Source organism: Malurus melanocephalus, unplaced genomic scaffold (genome assembly GCF_030028575.1).
Source record: "Malurus melanocephalus ecotype Western Australia unplaced genomic scaffold, MMel_1.1 scaffold_178, whole genome shotgun sequence".
Classification (NCBI taxonomy): domain Eukaryota; kingdom Metazoa; phylum Chordata; class Aves; order Passeriformes; family Maluridae; genus Malurus; species Malurus melanocephalus.
In genome coordinates, this window is record NW_026623410.1 from 523,012 (window position 1) to 541,601 (window position 18,590).

The following is an 18,590-nucleotide window of genomic DNA, read 5'->3' on the forward strand; positions in this document are numbered from 1 at the left end:
TGAAAAACCAGTAATTTTGATGTTTGCATGGGATCTTTGTTTGCTGTGATTAATGGTCCACTAACAGTGTCCAGTGCAAGTTCAGTGCAATGTACAAAGTGTCTTTGATGCCAGACATTCTACAGTGCTGTGCAGAAACCAAAGTTAATAGTTGTAAGCCTGAGAGGACTGGAATGTTTTCAATTTACTTTTAAACAAATGACTTTATTGTGCCATTCTCACATGGGAGTAAATTCCACAGCCTTAGTGCCACATTAGACAAAACTTTTTTACCTGCTGGTTTCTGTTTATACTTGGAGAAAATAAATTAACCTCAGTTAGGAGCTGGGGGGGAATAGGCCGGGACTATTAAACTTGGTGGGAATTTTGGCAGGGGTTTTGCTGGGAGCAGAGAGGGATGCAGGAGTACAGGATGTAGCTGAGGGATGATTTGTGGTGCAGTGTGCAGTTAAGGAATTCTTTGTGCCTGAAAATGAAACTYGTGAAGGGCACCTGTAGGAAAAGGATTAAAACTGGTTTTGCCACTCCAGAAATGTAAGGAAGCAGTTGTTGTAGTCTTAAATAAATGCTAGTGGATACTGGGCAGATGATKCCTGGTGACTGTGGTTGGAGATGGATTGGGCCCAGTTCCTGAAAGGAGCAGTTCTCATGTGAGTAGTGCGTGTGTGTATCCATRCAGGAATGACAGCTCTTGACCTCAAGGAGAGAAAGTGTCCCTGAACTCGCCACATTCTCTTATAATGGTAAAGATTCCAACTGAGACCRGGAAGTTGGGAAAGAATTAGACTTTAATGTTGTAGGATGGACCAACACCATGGATTGGTAAAAATATGGAATATGTGTGAAATGCTAAGTAGGAACATGGATCCATTCATCATTGCTCCAAGTGGGAGACTCTCTCACGATAAGTGCATTGTGATCTTCTGTTAGATAAATTGTACAGCCCATTCCAGTGACTTCTTTTGATCAAAACACGAGTGTACATTAATTACTAACAGAACCAAAAACACTGGATTTTTTTTAACTGCTCACTTTGCTTTTTGTACTAAACCTTTTTTTACAAGGCCTTTGTTTTGTGCTTGTTACATGGGTTTATGGCTTTATAAATTCATAAGCAATGAAGAAAAGGATTTAAGTTYTGTTTTGACTGGTTTTTGCTTTTACTTTGGCCATCTACAATTCATTGGTATTTTATGTTATGTTATTCACTGCATGGAAATCCAAATGGGAAAAAAAAAAAGTTTTAAATGATGCTCAGGTAAATGCAATTGCAAAAATTGGACAAATAAATCCCTTAATTTGAAAATAGCTTTAGAGCCTTTTGTCTTCCTCTGGTGTTTCTAAACTGCATCTGGGCCTTTCCAGAACAGCAGCTCCTCTCTGTGCAGTGGCTTCAGTTACCTCAATTAGAAAATCAACAGTGTAAGTGGTGCAAATCGTTTTGCAGTGTCCTCAGAGCTCTTAAGTCTTTGCAGCCACTTGTTTGGCCTCTAGAAAATATGCACCTAAAGATGATGCAAAATGTGGATGGGGAAAAGGGTCTGAGAGCTACTTCTACTTGTAAGGCCAGGCAAGTCTTTCAAGTTTGTTTTTTCCTTCATATTAAAAAAAAAAAAAAGCTGAATGTGATGACAGCAGKTGACAGCTTTTACTCATCCAAATGGTGCAGTGAGTCAAACCTGAGATTAGGAGTGGGACAAAAGCAGGGCCAGTCCTTTCCAGGTGATGCCTACACATGGCTTATTTCCATGAGCAAAACAATAATTTTGTTACAAGTCTGGATTTTCCAAACAGTCAAAAATATATTTCAGGATTTGTTCTGGAGTGTTTTCCCTTAGGTGAGGAAGAAATGCAGTAGGAGAGGAYGGGATGGCTGAGTGTTCCTGGGCAGCAGTTCTCCATCCTGCCCCAGCAGCAAGTGCCCTCTTTAAATGGCAACATGACTGTGCTGAGCAGATATCACCGAGGCCTGAGGCTGTATTGGGATTCCAGAGTGGGGAGAGTGATGTGCTTTTGCCTAAGATTCCACAAACTGTCTGTAACCCACTCTCTTCCTGGCCATCTGGAAAGGCAAACCTCTCACTTGCAGAATGTCTTGGGAAAAGAGAGGAGGTGGGAACATGCTGAGCTGGAAGCATCTCATCTCCTTTATCTCCCAAATGCCTGTCTACAGGAGGGAAATAACCTGTGCTTAAAGGTGGCCCYAGTTTGGCAGGCAGCTTGGTAGGGAACACATGGCTCTGAAGCCAGAGGGTGTCTCAAATGAAATGATACTCGAGTCTTGCCACAAAGGCCTTAATAATCCTTGAGTTTTAATATGGTCATAGGGCTATAAATTCAGGGATTTTGACCTCAAAGTCTTTGAGTGTGTTTAAAAATAGCTCACCCATCCTCATTTTATCACTTCATATAGTCTGACACAATTTTGGAACCTGCCTCAGTCCCATCTAGCAGGGGAACACTATAATTAAGAATCAGTTTTGAAAGGCTGTTCTCTCTTAGCTTAAGGCAGAATAAGCCTTTATGTATTTTGCAGGAGATTATAAACAATTCATCAGCTAAAATTAGCAGCAAAAAGGGAGCCCCAGCTCTTTCCTGCCCTGTGGTTTGTACCACAAAGACTTAGTGTTTTYAAATCATGACAGAGCTCTCTAAAAACCTTGAAAGCATATTATGTATGTGTCACTTTGGCTCAGTTCGGAATAGTCTCACCTCCAAGCCAGAAGGCCATGGGTTCAAATTCCTTGCCCGCCCTTGGATTTAGCTGTCTCACAGCAATTTSAGTGCAGAAAACATTTAGAACCATAGGGGAAGAAGAGGGAAACTTTGGTATCTGAGCTCTGCTGTGRGACATTGAGTCCTTGGGATGATACGTTAAACCACAGTCCTTCCCTCCCAGCTTTGCTCAGCAGGGACAAACCCTGCAATATGGGAGGGGGGAGCCCTAATGGGGTGGCAGATTTTTCTTTTCTTGACAAAAGCAGTTATAATCCTCAGGATTGTGTGTGTGAGCTACTGCTCCTCATCGTGCTGCCATGAGGACAGGGTTTCCTTGGCTGTACATTGTTGTCAAAAGCTGCAAAATGAGAGACAACAAATGACTCTTGACTTTACCATTTGCTGCTGATCAGTGACAAAAGTGGGGGAAAAGATCCTTTTGAACTGAAAATTCCATAGGTCATTAAAAAAGTTAAATTGCAGAAATACCAACTGAAGTGCTTAGGATTGGTTGTGGCAACAGCAAAGGTGATCTTAATTGCAGAGAATGGTCAGAGTCCTAATCATTRATGGCCTTTACCTTTCCCACAAAGAGGAGGTCAGAGTGACTTAATCTTTAAACTTTATAGTTTCATTGTGGTTTGTGCCAACAAGAATGTGGTCTTATAACATGAAGCGTTTATGGTTTTGCTTACAGATGTGTATTAACCTAYGAAAATCTCACTGCCTCTTAAATAAAGCTTATTTCAGGGAGGAAAAAAAAATCTTTCATTTTCTACTGCTTTTATAGAATCTATAGAAGGGGCTTGGCATAGTTATACAAAATGGAAGCCATGTCATAAATGTTCTGTACAGCATAATTGCTCATAACTCATTTCTCACCCTGTGAGTAAATTATTTACTCAATAATTTTCGGTTATTTTCTTGTGGCATGAGTCCAAAATGCTCCTGAATGGATGATTTTCTTTTGTTTAGAAATATTTGTTACATTTCAGTAAAGTGCTCAATGTTTTCAAATTCCTCCCTTGGTCTGTTTTAAGGCTTTTTTTGCTACAGGAATGGTGCAGGTCACATTTTTGCTTGCAGATTTGAAGGGGATCTTAAATGGAGAGTATGGATGTAGTGATCATTGATGCTCTGCTGGAGTAAAAGTTCTTGCCAGAATTTGTAGCCCACTGTCACTCTGCCTGACAGAGGGCTTATGGAAAACCCATTAATGTGTGTGAAAACTTTGAATCTTGGGGGCTGAATTATCGAATGAAATGTTTTGATGAGAACTCTGGCCAAACTATGTTTGGGATATGATTAACATCTGGGAAAGGCAGATTTATCAACATAAGATGTTGGTGGTTCTTGTGTGTCCACTTGCTAAATTAGATTAAATACATTCCTCTTTCTTACTAATTTTTTTTTTTTTTCAGATAGGCAATTACTGTGGGTGCTGCAGAGACTGAGAATTGGCCCAAGAGGTAGAGGGATAATCCATCTTGTCCTGGCAGGAATGTTGGTTCGTTTAGTCACATCTGGGTTGTGGGTGGGGTGGTCCCTGCAAGGCTTGGCTTGGTAATGGGCTGTCAAAATCCAGGGTAAAAGGTGGGCTAGGGGGTTGTCCACAAGACAGATTTCTGTATAGGATGTGGTCCATGCTGGGRAAAAAAGATTGAGAGCCCTCCCCATAGAGCCTGGCTGAGCACTCCTGACTGAATGTGAGGCAAAGGGGAACGGAAATAGTGCCGCTCCAGAGCACAGCGATCCAACTGTGTGAAATCAGTGTGGGTGCTATTAAAATGCCATCTTCCTCTCCCTTCCCCTTTCCTTCCTCCCTTCCTCCCCCTCTGCTGTCAGCCTGGCCGAGGAAAAGTCAAATAACGTACGACTGTGTTCCTTGGCATCACAACTGCARTTTCCCTTTAGGGGCTTCAAACTTGAGAATGGGAGGTTTTAAATCTTGCTGATTCGTGCTATTCCAGCGAGCATATGTGTGAGGGAAAAGAACAATGCCAGTTCGAAAGAGAAATCATAAGTGAGAAATCATTGCTGCTAAATCAGGTGTTGCAGAGGCCAGTGGAAAAATCAGACACTAAGAAAAGTAGGAAATTACTTTGTTTAGAGCTGRGAAGGTTAATGAGAATGAATTAGAAAGTGCTGTCTGTGTATTCAGCCCCTAAGGATTTGAGCAAAGTTAGAGGGATTTATTTACTGATTATCCAGACTATACAACTGGCAATGAGATTAAGTGAGGAATTTTGGAACATGCTGACATTTCTTATTTGCATCATTTACTGTGGAGATCATTTGTCGGTCCTGCACTGAGTTYGTGGTGAACCAGGGCTTAGTCTGGCCCAGCAGAGACAGATCTGGTACTTCTCATGGCTCGAGGGATGTGGGGGTGAAAACAGTTTAACGTCCTCTTTTGTGTCTCAGAGAGGAAACACCAAGTTTGTCTMGGTGCTTATCAGGGGAGAATTTCAGAATATTTTCCTAGAAGCCATTAATTATGGTAAAGAGTGCAGTTATAGGGGACACATTGCATTAGATCGAGTAAAAATAAAAGAGAAGGCTGTAATTTATMGAGCCCGTGCTCTGGATGCTGTGCAGAGCTCCCCCAGTGCAAGGCCCCTCAGAGCCCATCCCTCCGGCACACACACACAGGGATCTGCACTGGGATCAGCCTGCGCTGCCCTCCTCCTCCCCCTGCTCTAGACACACTGATTTCAGCCAGCCTGAGGAGTACCTGCAAGTTACCAACTTAGCTGGAAGAAATAAAGGGGAACCACAGAATAGGAGTTCAGTACAGGATTCAGTTAAAACAGAATTGTGAGTATAATTCATTATTCTGGATGCCTACCTCTGAAATGATCACGTTTGGTGAAAAAAGTGCAACTCTTATACACACAGACACATTAAGTCATCAGCTATACCATAAACATGTCATCTCAGGCAAAGTATTTCACTCAGCCACTGCCCATGCACTGAGAACTTACTTGCCCCATTTTAATCTCAAGAATAAGAAAATTCCTTGTTCCAAAAGGAATCCTTCAGCTGAGTCTTGTGCACTGTTCATGGAATAAGGAAAATTTTTTAGTGACCCTGTCTTGCATGGTTACTGCTCAATAAGGGAGGTAAATAACAGAGATGAGAGGCAAGGTGTGATTTCAGTCTTTGTGATGGCTTTTAATACTTCCCTGGTCAGCCTCATGGATGAGTAATTTTCTTGCTTTCTGTTTTCATCATCTTTGGTAGAAACTCTGGGACTTGTATTTGTTTTCGTTCTTAGGGGACTGCATACCACAGCCAGTAGCTTTAATCCTTTAATCCTCACATGTCCGGCTGATGCCTCCACCCATTGATTACCTCCTTTCACAGCAAATGATCCTATTCCCTTCACASTTAATGTCCACTGCTGGATCAGGCTGCTGTCTCTGGGAATGTGTTTCATGCATTTGGTAACAAACCCACAATAAATTTCAGCCTGAACATCATCTGAGCTGATCATTACACTTTGAGTCATCATCTTCATGACTTGAATTCCAGGGTAACTCACCACTCTTGTGACTTCCCAATATCCACTGACATCCTTCTACACTGAAATAATAGCAAATATCCTGCCAATAGTATCTCATATCCTAGATTTTTTTTTTCCTAATGTGTTCTTATAAATATGGGGCACTTCATGTGTTGTTATGACAAGGAAATTCTTTGACTGAAAAGTTTGCAAATTCCAAAGTAGTATTTGTTTTATAAACAAAGGTGCWGTTTTCCTTATGCCAGCCTCTTTCTGCTTTTGCTTGTCCAGCAGTCTGTTCTGAAAGSCATGAAGCAGCTGTTGGCCCTGAGTCAAAACTTGCAGCGCAGGGCGGGTTATGTAAAAGTCCTTTGTGTGAGGGATGTACATGACAGCAAATGGTGAAATTGGAGTGCAGATTCTTTGAGGGGAGACAACTATTCACCGCAAAGTTTTTTTTTTCACTTGATTTTTGCACAGTACAAAAAGTAGAAGCTTCTGTAATTTTATAATTTTTTTGTATTTTCAAAAATCCCTCTTCCTGGTGCAGCATTGTGGGTAATTAGCATTCAGTATCACCCACTGGATAGAAGGGCTGTGAGAGGTTGCCTGTTTCTTTCCCTCAAGGAAAGGTCTCTGTGCTTAGATCATTTCTGAGGGATGCTGCTCTAATCTTTGGAAGAGATTTGCAGCTCTCCTAGTCCATCTATTTCTGTACTTCTCTGTTCTTACCATATAACACTTCCCAGATATTTATTTGACATCTTTTGCTATCTGCAAAGATACTCATCTCAACCCTTCCACAGGTGATTTCTTTTGAACTCATCAGTCCCAATTGATCTCAYCTTTTCCCTTCATGTAATATTTTAAAGAGCCCTGGACTACCTTCAATGGCTTCCTCTGAATATTCTCAAAATGTGCCTTAAATGTCTGGYGGTGTGATGACCAGCCCTGGATGCACAATTCTTGTACTGATTTCATAATAGCAAGACACTGTTGACTAATACTCTGTTTATATTGCACTGTAGATACARTTCCTTTCCTGCTGAACTGCTCCTTAAGTGGCCATTCTCATGMTATATGTTTATAAATTATTTATTCCTGCTCAAGGAACCCATTGGTGGCATTCTTTGGGGTGTCCTGTGCAAGACCAGGAGTTCATCTTGATGATCCTTGTGGGTCCCTCCCGACTCAGGAGAATCTGTGAAATCAAATATTTTCTGTTCATAATGAATTTATCTAGAATTTGCAATTGTTTCTCTAGTTTGCTGTGAACTCTGCTCCTGTCATCTGACTTGTTCCCATTCCCTTCAGTTTCTTCTCATCTGTAAGYRTAATAAACACAGGCTATAACCCACYATCCTGAGCATGARGACTTTAATAAGCACATTATAAAAYACAGCCCATRTGAAAGTGATRCAGTTTTCCAGTTTGACAGTGAGACATTGACAACTTTTCTGTGGAAATGARGATCCAACCAGTAACTGCAGGGAGAGGGCACTTCCATTAATGAAAATGTCACTTGAGATTGTGTCAAAAAGCTTTACTGCAGTCTGAAATATGTGGAATCTGTGTTAATACCTYACCCATAAGATCTGAATCCCTGCTTTAAAAGGAGATTGACTTGCCATGATTAATTACCAACCTGTTAAGAACTGTAAGTTGAAAGTAAGTCCAGATTTCTTGAAGTTCTGGTAATATATCATTCCTCTCAGTCTCATCGTTCAAAATCACCTTTACTGAAAAAGGCAGGGAGAGAGTCTGACATAGATTCTAAATATTTGGGATGGTTAAAGCCATGTAGGTGCCTGGGGAGCAGTATGTGCATTCAGTAGAAGGATTTAGCTAGCAGTCTGTACTGTGCAGTGTCTGTAACCACAGAGAAGAATCTGAGTCAATGATGGTTTAAGGTAATCCAGAGAGTTAAATACTTGTGACYCAAACTGCACTAGGGTGTATCATCCTTCTAGGGGTTATGAAGTCAGAGAGATGGTTGTGTGAGGCAAAGCCAGATCATAACCTCTGCTTAGAGAAGTTCAAGGCTGCCAATGAAGGCATAGTAGCTCAAAGGGGCAGCCTGTGGGTGGCTCAGTAAAGGGAACAGCAGTACAAAGTCAGSAGATGCTGAAAGCATGGAAGAGAGTAGCAAAGTCACCCTCTGTGAAGGAAAAGGACAGCTTCCAAACTACCCGGGAAGTGTTCTTTTTCTGCAGCTTGCTTTGTTGTAAATACACAAAAGTAATGTATTGTCATTTACTTGTGGTTCCTTCCAGTAAGAAAACCTCGCTGTGTGAAGCCAYCATGTGGTTTCAGCAGTCCTCTGGCAAAAGGCACACTATGTACAGCTGAGAGGATCTTAGCTAAATTATATATCCAGCATCAAACTGCAAGGAAAAGAGAATCAATTGTAAAGATTTAGGAAAAAGCAGAGGGGGGGTTAGGACAACTGCAGTGTGCTGAGTGTTGGTGCATTAAAGGAAAAACTTACTTGGACAGGGGTACATAAAATAGATTTTATATATATTTTCAGCAGCTGTGAATTAAAACATAAATACAGTCTGGATGGAATAATTAATTCTCAGGTGGTKGTTGTTGTTGTGAACTTGCAACTGTAAATGAAAGAGCTGAAAGCAGCTTTTAAATGAGTAATTTCTTACTGCAGCATGGATGTATTTCTTACTGTACAGAGCTTTGCTGCTGCTCTGATTTTTACCCCCAAGTCAGTCACCTTCCAGTCTGCTTCCTCCTGGTCATTCTTAATAGAATGCCTTTTTGATTACAGAAAATTGGTTGATACACTTCTCCAAGGAAAATGCTAGACAAATGCTCCTTCTTGGAACTAACATCAGGAATGTTATACAAGACATTCTTAAATATGTTGGCAGCTGCCCTGAATGTAATGAAATCATGGAAATTAGAAGTATTGCTCTCTCTGTGTGGCCAGTTCAGGACTGTTTTCAGCTTGTTACCCAGTTTTGCTGTGAATTTCAAAAGGAATCACTTTTCATTGAGTTTTCCTGGGACTTTCTTCAACTTGCTTCTAATTTCTACAATCAGGAACGTTACCCTGGTAGTCTAAGGTATTATTCCTTTGTTTTGGATTGCACACAGTTCCTCCTGCCCACATCCCCTGCACCACACTAAATCATTTCTCTTGCAGCAGAGTTTACAATCTTCAGAAGATCGATAAACTYTTCTGGTAGAAATGCATATGTCAGATGAAATCCTATTCCCACTGCAGCCAGCAGTAAAATTCCCACAAACTTCAGTGGTTTGGATTTCACATGCAGTTTTCAGTCTGCTCTTGTATGACACTTTAGTTAATCCTTAACACATTCTTAGCACAGAAGGTGCCTAAATGCTGGGAAGTTGCAGAGTAGCAGTAATGTACCTTGGGTTTCAGTAGCACCTTTCCATGCAGGGATCACAGAGCAGCTTATGAAGGACATGTGAGACCCACAGCAGAGTGCAAGGGATTGATATTTTTAATCTTCTGAAGTGTAGAGAACAGAAAGAAAGGATCTCTGTGGGTCTGTGTRTATAAATGGAAGCACCATCCTGGCTCCCATGTATTTCTCTGGGGTTTTTTCACCTGTTGCTTCTTTGTAGCTTTGGTGTGTTTTCATCCCATACTCTGATTTAGAGTTTCTCGAGATGAGTGTATTTTCTTTACCTGGTTTTTAGCACTCTAGCTTCTTCCTTAGTTTCTTTGTGGGAGCTTTACAGAACTCTGTAAAGTAATTGCAGTTGTGTTCATTTGAARAAGTAATATTCCATTCCTGTCAACAATTAATAGCAGTATTAAGCAAGAGTCAACTGACTAAAAAACTTAGTCCAGATTCATATGCTGTCACTTAACACTTGATGTTGGAACTAGTGGGTTCTGGCTCGAGGATGAGGAGCATGGAAAGGACTGGGGCTGCCTTGGCTGTTGGGAAAGGAGKCATGGAAACCTGTTTCCACCTTGTTCATTCTCCTTTCCTGCTCAGCTTGACTGTTCTGTTCAACAGTGGTCAGAGAGCTGTGAGGGTTTGCTCACATGTTCTGGTTTCGGTTTATTTACTGCAGGGGCCTTTCTAGAACAGAGTGGCATGGGCTGAGAGGGGCTTGCACTGAAGCTGGAGTCACTGTGGTGAGCTGTTGTGAAAGAGTGGAGGTGGAAGAGGGCAGCTCAACCACTTGGATGCCCAGCTTTAGCAGGCAGCCTCATTTCTGGCTGCTGCTGTTGGCACAGAGCAGAGGCAGCTCAGCAAAGAAAGCTTTCTAATGCTTGTAGGTGTCCTGTAGGGCACAGAAATGTGCTGGAAGCAGATTTCCATCTGCATGATGCGATGCAAACAAGATGGTTTCTGGCATGAAAAGCCTTCAGTTGAGACATCAAATCATTAGGAATACTATGGCTAGAAGCTTTCATAATAAATTACTGTAAAGTCAKGAAAGATTGATCTTTTCTGATTTCAGAGAAAATAAATCAACAGTATGAAGTCAGCTCTGTTACAGTTTCAAACAAGAGACTATTAGCCTTTGCCTTAAAGATCAGAGACAAATTACTATTTTTACTTTTCGTTCTCTTGATGAGGATAATGATAAACATCTGTCACTTYGCTGCTTAGCCAGTTAGGAATCTTATTGCAATCTGTAATTTAAACAGTGAAAAGAAAAGGAAAAAAACCCATGAACAAACTATACTTTATATTGACAGCAAAGAAGAAAAGAAAGAGAATAGATGTCAAATACAGGGGAACTGGGAAGGGCGCATTTTTGGTCTGGAGTTATTTAGCTAAAATCTGCAGCTTATGGCAGATGTATGTTTTTCTATTTATTTGCTATTTCACAGGGAAAAYTACCATTATGTTTCTTTAGACATGGAGGCTGAGGAAAATAGTCAGCACACTGTGATATTTTGGTATATGCAGTTTATTAACAAAAAGATTAAGGTTTATAAGGTAGTGTATTGAACAGTGTTACAGCACTGAAAACTTGGTTTTCATCAAGAACTCATTCAGTCCTCCACAATCACAAGRTTTTTAGGAAGCATTGCTAATTATTTTTAAAGATTATCTGCTKTTGCAGTAATCGATCTGTACTTTTGGAAGTTCTTTTACAAACACTTAGTTTTGTTTCTAAATGGTACATTGGATTCTATTTCTTACCAAAGCTATGACTTAACAAATCACAAACACACCATTTCATTTAGACTGGACTGACCAAGCTGTAGTTGAAAAGGTTACAAGTGGTTTACCTGCCAATGCTGCGTGAGCAGAAGCAGACCYTGCACTAGGACATGAAGCCAGGAATCCCTTCTTGGCCCAGTAAGAAGGAGTTTCATGCAGGGAGAAGCCTCTTTGGTAATATGTTTGCATATTTAGCGCTAATGGCCCTTCACTGGTAAGTTTGATACTGATCTCAGCTGCTCCAGAAATCTTGAAAGCACCAGCGATGTGCCAATTTTAGCTAAAAGCTCTATTGTAAATGGAGCTGTGCTGGCAGGGCTCTGGCTGATACATAACTCTTTCTCCTTATTGGCTAATACCATTTTTGCAAGTGCTTTCTGTTTCTTCATATTCAAGGCCAGGCTGGAGGGGCATTGAGTGACCTGGTCTAGTGGGAGGTGTCGCTGCCTGGAAGGCGGGAGTTGGAATGAGATGAGYTTTAAGGCCCCTTCCAACCCAAACCATTCTGTGAATCTATGATTTTATGCTTCTAGGTACCCACAGAACAGATTTAGATTTTATAGTTCATGCTAATAAGGCTCTGGCGGTCGTTTTCAGGGAGAAGTATTATATATCAGAGTTCAGGGAACATTTTTCTTTGTACTTGCTGGGTAGAAATTCCATTCTTTTGGCATCTTTGTGCCTCAGACAGYAATTTGATTTTCATCAAAAGGTTACTATTCTTTTTTTAGGGTTTCTTRTATTTTTACAGCCAAACTGAAGCAAAGTATAGGCCTTTCAGTTTCCAATGACAAAGAGACCTGTAATATATAATCCAGCCTTGTGCACTGGAAGCAATGGTTCTTTTGCTGTTATCTTTCATAAATCCTTTGTTTATATAGGTGCTATTCACCTCTAASAAGTTTGAGGCTGAACTGCAAAATTTGTCACAAATGAGTCAGCCTTAAAGAACAAGGGTGGGTTTTACCCATRGAAGTGTAAAATTAAAAATCCAGACTTGTGGTGCTGCTTTCTTGCATGGGTCAAGCTGGCTGAATGTGAATGGCAAAAGATTTGATARTAAGTATTTCAGCAGGTGATCTGAGATAATTTCTTGGTGTGACATTTACCACCACGTGTTTTTGTCTGAAAACTTTAATACGAAATTACAGATTTATATGGAAATAAAAAATGTACTTTGTGCAAAAGTTCTCAATGGCATTAAACTTCAAAGGTCCARATTTCATGATGCTGAACACTAATGTTAAGCAGGCCAATACTTCATATTTAACCTGTGGATAGTCTCTGTATGAGTTATGCTGTTGGATTTCTACAGTTTAGTCCCGGTTTTGTTCCCCCAACATATTTCCAGTTTACTGCAGTCTCAAAGGCTTAACTTATTTTTTTTTTCTCCTGTGTAGACTGAAACTGAAGAGAATGGCCAAGCAGATAATTTTTCAATGGACCCCCAGCTGGAGAGACAGGTGGAGACAATTCGAAACCTTGTGGACTCCTACATGTCTATTATTAACAAATGTATCCGMGATTTGATACCGAAAACAATCATGCATCTTATGATCAATAACGTAAGTAGCAGCCAGGGTTCTAAATTAGTTCAACATGTCTGTCAAATCTCTTACTCTCAAACACACCTCCTGAATACTGCAGCAACAGCAGGTACTAAAGAGAAGAATAAATGTCACACTCTTAAAAAAAATATTCCCATATCCCAGAGTACTTGGAAGTTCTGCAGCCTTCTCAAAGGTTAGCACACTGCCTTGAGTGCTTACCCCAAAATGCTAAAGACTGAGTTAATTTACATCTTGATTAGCATGTAAGTTATTATTTAAAGGTAAATTAAGGTAGGGGTGATTTTGTTTTTGTTTTGGTTTTTGTGTCTTGCTGTTGATATAATGGGAAAAGAAATTGGGACTTCCATCTGGGCAGTCTGTGAGAGCAGCAGAGTTGTGCTTCCTTGATTTTCAATCTACAGGCCTTTGTCATGGTTTCATAAAGCGGTTCTTATTTTGTTTGGGTTTCTTTGTATTTTCAGGTTCCCATTTTCAAGAAATATATCTAGAAGTCTTGGACACTGTTGTTTAGATAAGCAGATGTGGTTGGTTGATTTATTGTGTGTTTCTTTCTTAGATCTGAAGTTTATTTGGTTAAAAAAACAGTTTTGAGTTACCATTGTTTTTCCACTGCAGTGGGATCTCAGCCTTCASATCCTGGCCGAGTTCTGAATGGATCTTGCTGAAAACTAAGCTTAATATTAGCGTGCCATAGAAATTACTACTGGGTAGCACAGTTCCTGCTAGTTGTGAGCAGCACCGTTTCTTAGAGGTCATCAAACCAATCAGTCTTTACCAGTGCAATGTGCTGTGAGGCAAGTCTGATTAGAAGGTAGCATTTACTTTTGACTCAGAGCCACCTCTAGCCTTCATCTGATGGATTTCATTATTCCTGTGGAATCTGTGTTGCACTTAAGAGTTGGTTGGTTGGACAGGAAATGTCAGTGGGATTTCTTGGTACGTATAATGGCAGCAGAGTTTTTGCATGAGGGCAAGAGATTTTTCATTAACTTCTTTGGGTTTAGGGGAGTCAGGATCTAAGTAATACTGTAGTCATGGGTGTTTTTACAAAAAAAACCAAACCATGGGAACAATGGTACTGCCCTCTTTTCTGGAAAYCAGCCATGCTCTAGACTTTCTAAGGTGAGTGTGTGTTCTCACTCCTCCTTCCAGATCACTGCTAGCAGCTCACTGCTCTGACTTAGCCCATCTCCAGTGCCCTTGCAAAGGCTGGGATTTAGCTTTCATTTCATAAACAGCACAGCTCAGTGAGCARTTGCTTTTGAAAGCTTACATTAAAATTTCTGACACTCACCTCCTCATATGGAATTGTTTAGGGGTCTCTGAAGTGTGTGCGTTACTCAGAAGTAGATTACTGTAAGATTTTGTACTTTCAGTCTCATCAGCTGTTGGTGACATTGATAAAACCTGCCATGCTGGCTGGCTGTGACACACAGAAATAGCACACTTCAAATATCAGCCACCTTTCAGTTGACCTCACAGTCCCAAGCTGCATTTGGGCTTCCTAGTGAGCTAAGGCCTACACCTCTATCCTAAAATTTAAATTTGTGGCAAAGAATCAAAACATCTTAAAGAGCTGTGAAAAGTGACACTACAAGCATTAAGGAATTTGTTTCTGTACAGCATAGGCAGTAAAATACCGTATTGAAAACAACAGCTAATATAAAAATTTTTAAAAATCGGGGCTATTAAAAAGAGAAAGAAATGGTTGAATTAAGAGTGCTGAGCCCTTCCAGAAGGTTGTGCAAAGACCTGGAAAGGTGTGGAACTGTGAGGGAAGGTGGGTCCTGTTCAGCTGTGTGTGTGCTCCTTGGAGTCCAACACATGCACCAGGAGTTAAGTGAAAACTCCCTCCTTCCCCCTTAATGAGTATGTTCTGTATTTGCTGCTGCCCCATCATGTTGCCTCCAAAACTCTGGAAACAAATGGATCCCAAGGAATTTGTTTCCATGACAATTGCAACCTCCCAAGTTTTCCTAGAACTTCCTTTCCACTTTGTGGGCCCGTAAACAAGCACTTACAATTCAAGGAAGGTATCAGATTCAAACTCAGTGTACAGAAAATAATTAGATGTTGTCCCTGAGCATATTTCGGGGACTAAACCTAGATTACTGTATTCCAAGTGCATTCCTTGTTCTTCCCTTAGGGTGGGTGTTGATTACCTTAAAAGAAAATACATTTACCACACAAAACTGCATTGAGTTACCATTACCAATTCAAACACGCCCAAACAAAACACACATTTATGAATTTGTATTTCATGGTGCCTTGGTTTCCTGGATTATACAAGAGGGGTGGTCTTAAGAGTAGTCAGTGTATGCTCCATAAACAGTGCTGATAGTGATCTCAGCTGAGTAGAAAAACTCCAAACTGCTTGTTACTGGGAAACTGAATGGAATTAAGGAATGGGTTGTGTTTGCATTTGAGGCAGTGACATTTGTTGTCKTCCTGCTGCTGAAGTTCCAAGCCCACCTTGCCCCGTTTCAGAGTGACAGGGCAGGTTTGGGGCACTGCCTTTTGGGTGCTTGCTACAGTTCAGCTTTGAAGGCAGGCCTGATGTCTGTGCTGCAGAATGTTTTAAACCATTCCTGTAAGCCTGCTTTCCAGAAAGGAGCAAACATGTGAGTAAGCATCACTTTCCCTTCCATTTCCAAGCTGTAGAAAGTGGCTCTTGTGGAAGATCTTTCTCTGTCTAGTACAGCACAGGAGGGCAGGAGGCTGATCCAAGAACTGTTTTTAACAYAGCAGTCTTCCCTTTCCAGAGGAGTTCAAGGATTTACTCAAATCCCTTGCCAGTGACAGACAGGGACATCTCATGATAATTGTCAGACTGATTTTTTTCAAACAGATAGTTGTGGTTTAACAATGCTTTTACAATCAGCTCTGGCTTTAATCTGATTTTAGGACTTCTTTTTTTTGAAGTGGTGCCATTAAAACACTCATTTCATCGAGCAGAATRTGATGCTGTTTAACTATGATATCTGTTTTTAATGTGGAGTTTTTGGCAATCATGAGGAAAGTAGTGTACTCTGGCTCTTGATCAGTACCATCTACTGGAAAACAGCATGAAACTCATGGAAAATTTTTGCAGGCTTTGCTAAGAATTTGTGCATCTCCTGTCATACGTGAATGGGAAATGACAGCCAAGCCCAGGCAATATGGTTTTGTTTCCCTGTGAGGTCTGTCCTGGCYGCCTTCTCATTGCTGGTGACCAGAACGGGTCCCAAGCCTGCGCTGTCTGACTGCTCTCACTGACCTTGTCTGAACACAAATATTGCCTTAGTCTCACTGTCAGGGTTTCAATCACAAAACTAGCACAAACCCCTGTGCAAAGGGAGCTCAGGTTTATGTAATCAGAATCCTGGGAATGTATTATCGTCAGTATCTCCAGCTCAAAAAAACTTTATGGAGCAAAGCGCCAGATGAGAAATAGATCAGAACAGCAACGAAAGTCTCAAGTGCAAGGATTTAGTAGGTCAGCAGTTGGTCTATTTACCACAGTCTTATTTAATCAGAGTACCTCTAGCTTTTTATGTCTCTTAATGTGGCCCAGGTTTCCATAACCAGGGCAGGGAAAGCAGGAAATCAATATAGTAAATTAGATTACTGAAACTTCTCCCTTCAGTTTGAATGTGTGCGGATGGGTTATTCAGAATCTGACAGAGTTGCCATTTAGAAATGGCCCAAAATGGTAGCTGGCTCCTGGGAGTCGTTGAAATTAATGTAGAATTGGGCAACCAGTAGAACTGGTGTAAGGTAATAAGAGAAACTGATTAAGTGTCCTCTGTATTTGTTCAGAGTTGTGTTTTCCATGGATATTTTTGTTTATTTCTTTGGTGGTTTGGTTTTTTTTTGGTTTGTGTCTGATGAAATAGGTGAAAGAATTTATCAACGCAGAGCTCCTGGCTCACTTGTACTCTTCTGAGGACCAAAACACTCTGATGGAGGAGTCAGCCGAGCAGGCGCAGCGACGGGACGAGACCCTGCGCATGTACCAGGCCCTGAAGGAGGCCCTGGCCATCATTGGTGACATCAGCACGAGCACTGTCTCAACCCCTGCTCCCCCTCCTGTCGACGACTCGTGGCTTCAGCAGGCACGCAGGTGAGGAGCCTCACATCTGGATTGCCAYGAAATTCAGCATAAAGAGCTCCCTGCCTGCCTGTCTTTTTGGGAAGATGCCTCTCCAGGTCTTTAAGGACAWCTGTGAGAGAAATCAAAACATTTTCCCATCTATACAAATTCTGTGAATATGTTTATGTGAGCACCAGACAGGGTATTTGCCYTGCAAAAGAGCATCCAGTGGACTTACAGCTTGTCTGATGCTTCAAATAGCAGCTGCTTCTGTCACCCCAATTGTGCATCCATTTGGCCTCTTTTGGCAAGCTGTTATAATAATTCAGCATCTCAGGCTCCATGTCATAGAAAACCCACTGAACAAAACATTATTAGGACTTGAATAATAAAATCCTTTTTATTTAACCTCTTTGCTTGTATGTTGTCAGTGGGAAACACGTGAGACTTAATTGTATGTGATACTCTGATGCTAACAGCAAAGAAAAATGCCAAGAAAAAGCATCTGACATAGGCATAAAAACGATTTTAACTTTTCTTTAAAGTAAAATAAATCAAACAAAAAAACAACTCCCGAACCCCAACCTTACTGAACTTTTAAAATCTCTCATATTTCACCAGATCACCYCCTCCAAGTCCTTCAACTCCGAGGAGACCTACATTGAACAATCCCCCAACCAGACCTCTATCTGGCCGAGGACCCGCTCCTGCAATCCCATCTCCAGGTCCTCAGTCGGGGGCTCCCCCCGTCCCTTTCCGCCCAGGACCACTGCCTCCGTTTCCCAGCGGAGAAGCTCATGGAGGACCTCCCCAGGTTCCCTCTCGGCCATCCCGGGCTCCTCCCAGCGTCCCAAGGTAAGGATGTCTGGGATTCCTGGTGGTGGCATGGTTCTCTCCCTCTGGCATAACACTCAGACTCTGCACTGTGGTGGGAAATCAGGCGCCGTTGTTGAGAAAGTCTTGTCGCAAAGCAAAACTGGGCATTCCCTTCAGAGTCAAAGGTGTTTTGAGGAATCCGTTTCTAGCACACACACATCTTTGAAAAGATAGAGAAATTTTTTCATTTAAAGAAATATCCAGTCAGTTGGAAGACACTGATTTGCTTACATGAAGARCCCCAGTTCTGGTTGTGTTGTGCCCCCATAGGGGCTCAGAGAGAGGTCACCTATCCCCACCAGAAGAGGGGCAGGGGTAGCGCTCCTCACTTCAGCCATTCTGAATCCTCTCCAGAGGAAGTAAGGGTTCTTCTGAGAGAGAACAAGAGCACTCTTTGTAGAACCAGTGGAACAAACTGGTAGGAGTCTGCTTCTTGTCCTGCAAAGCCTGTAATTTACAGCCCGTTGAAAATAGTCCATAGTTGTCTAACAGTAGRTTTTATGGTATGAAGCAATTAGTTAAGGAACAAGATTATCTTCAGCGCATTGTTTCCTTTCCTTCCCAGGGCTTTGCATTTATCAGGATCTTTTAACATAGCTTTGCATATTGTATAATTTTCTATGGCATTAACTTCTTTTTTATATAAATTATATGAATAAAATGAATAAATGTCC

At 41.3% G+C, this 18,590-nt stretch overlaps 1 protein-coding gene across 1 annotated transcript in view; it reads left to right on the plus strand.

Annotated features, from left to right (window-relative positions):
* The window catches only part of DNM3 (dynamin 3), a 169,678-nt gene that overhangs the window by 133,397 nt on the left and 17,691 nt on the right, over window positions 1-18,590 (plus strand). Inside the window, exons 17-19 of the mRNA XM_057372765.1 lie at window positions 12,798-12,962; window positions 16,844-17,070; window positions 17,662-17,895. Coding sequence (XP_057228748.1) covers window positions 12,798-12,962; window positions 16,844-17,070; window positions 17,662-17,895 — 626 coding nt within the window. The remainder of the gene's footprint in view (window positions 1-12,797; window positions 12,963-16,843; window positions 17,071-17,661; window positions 17,896-18,590) is intronic.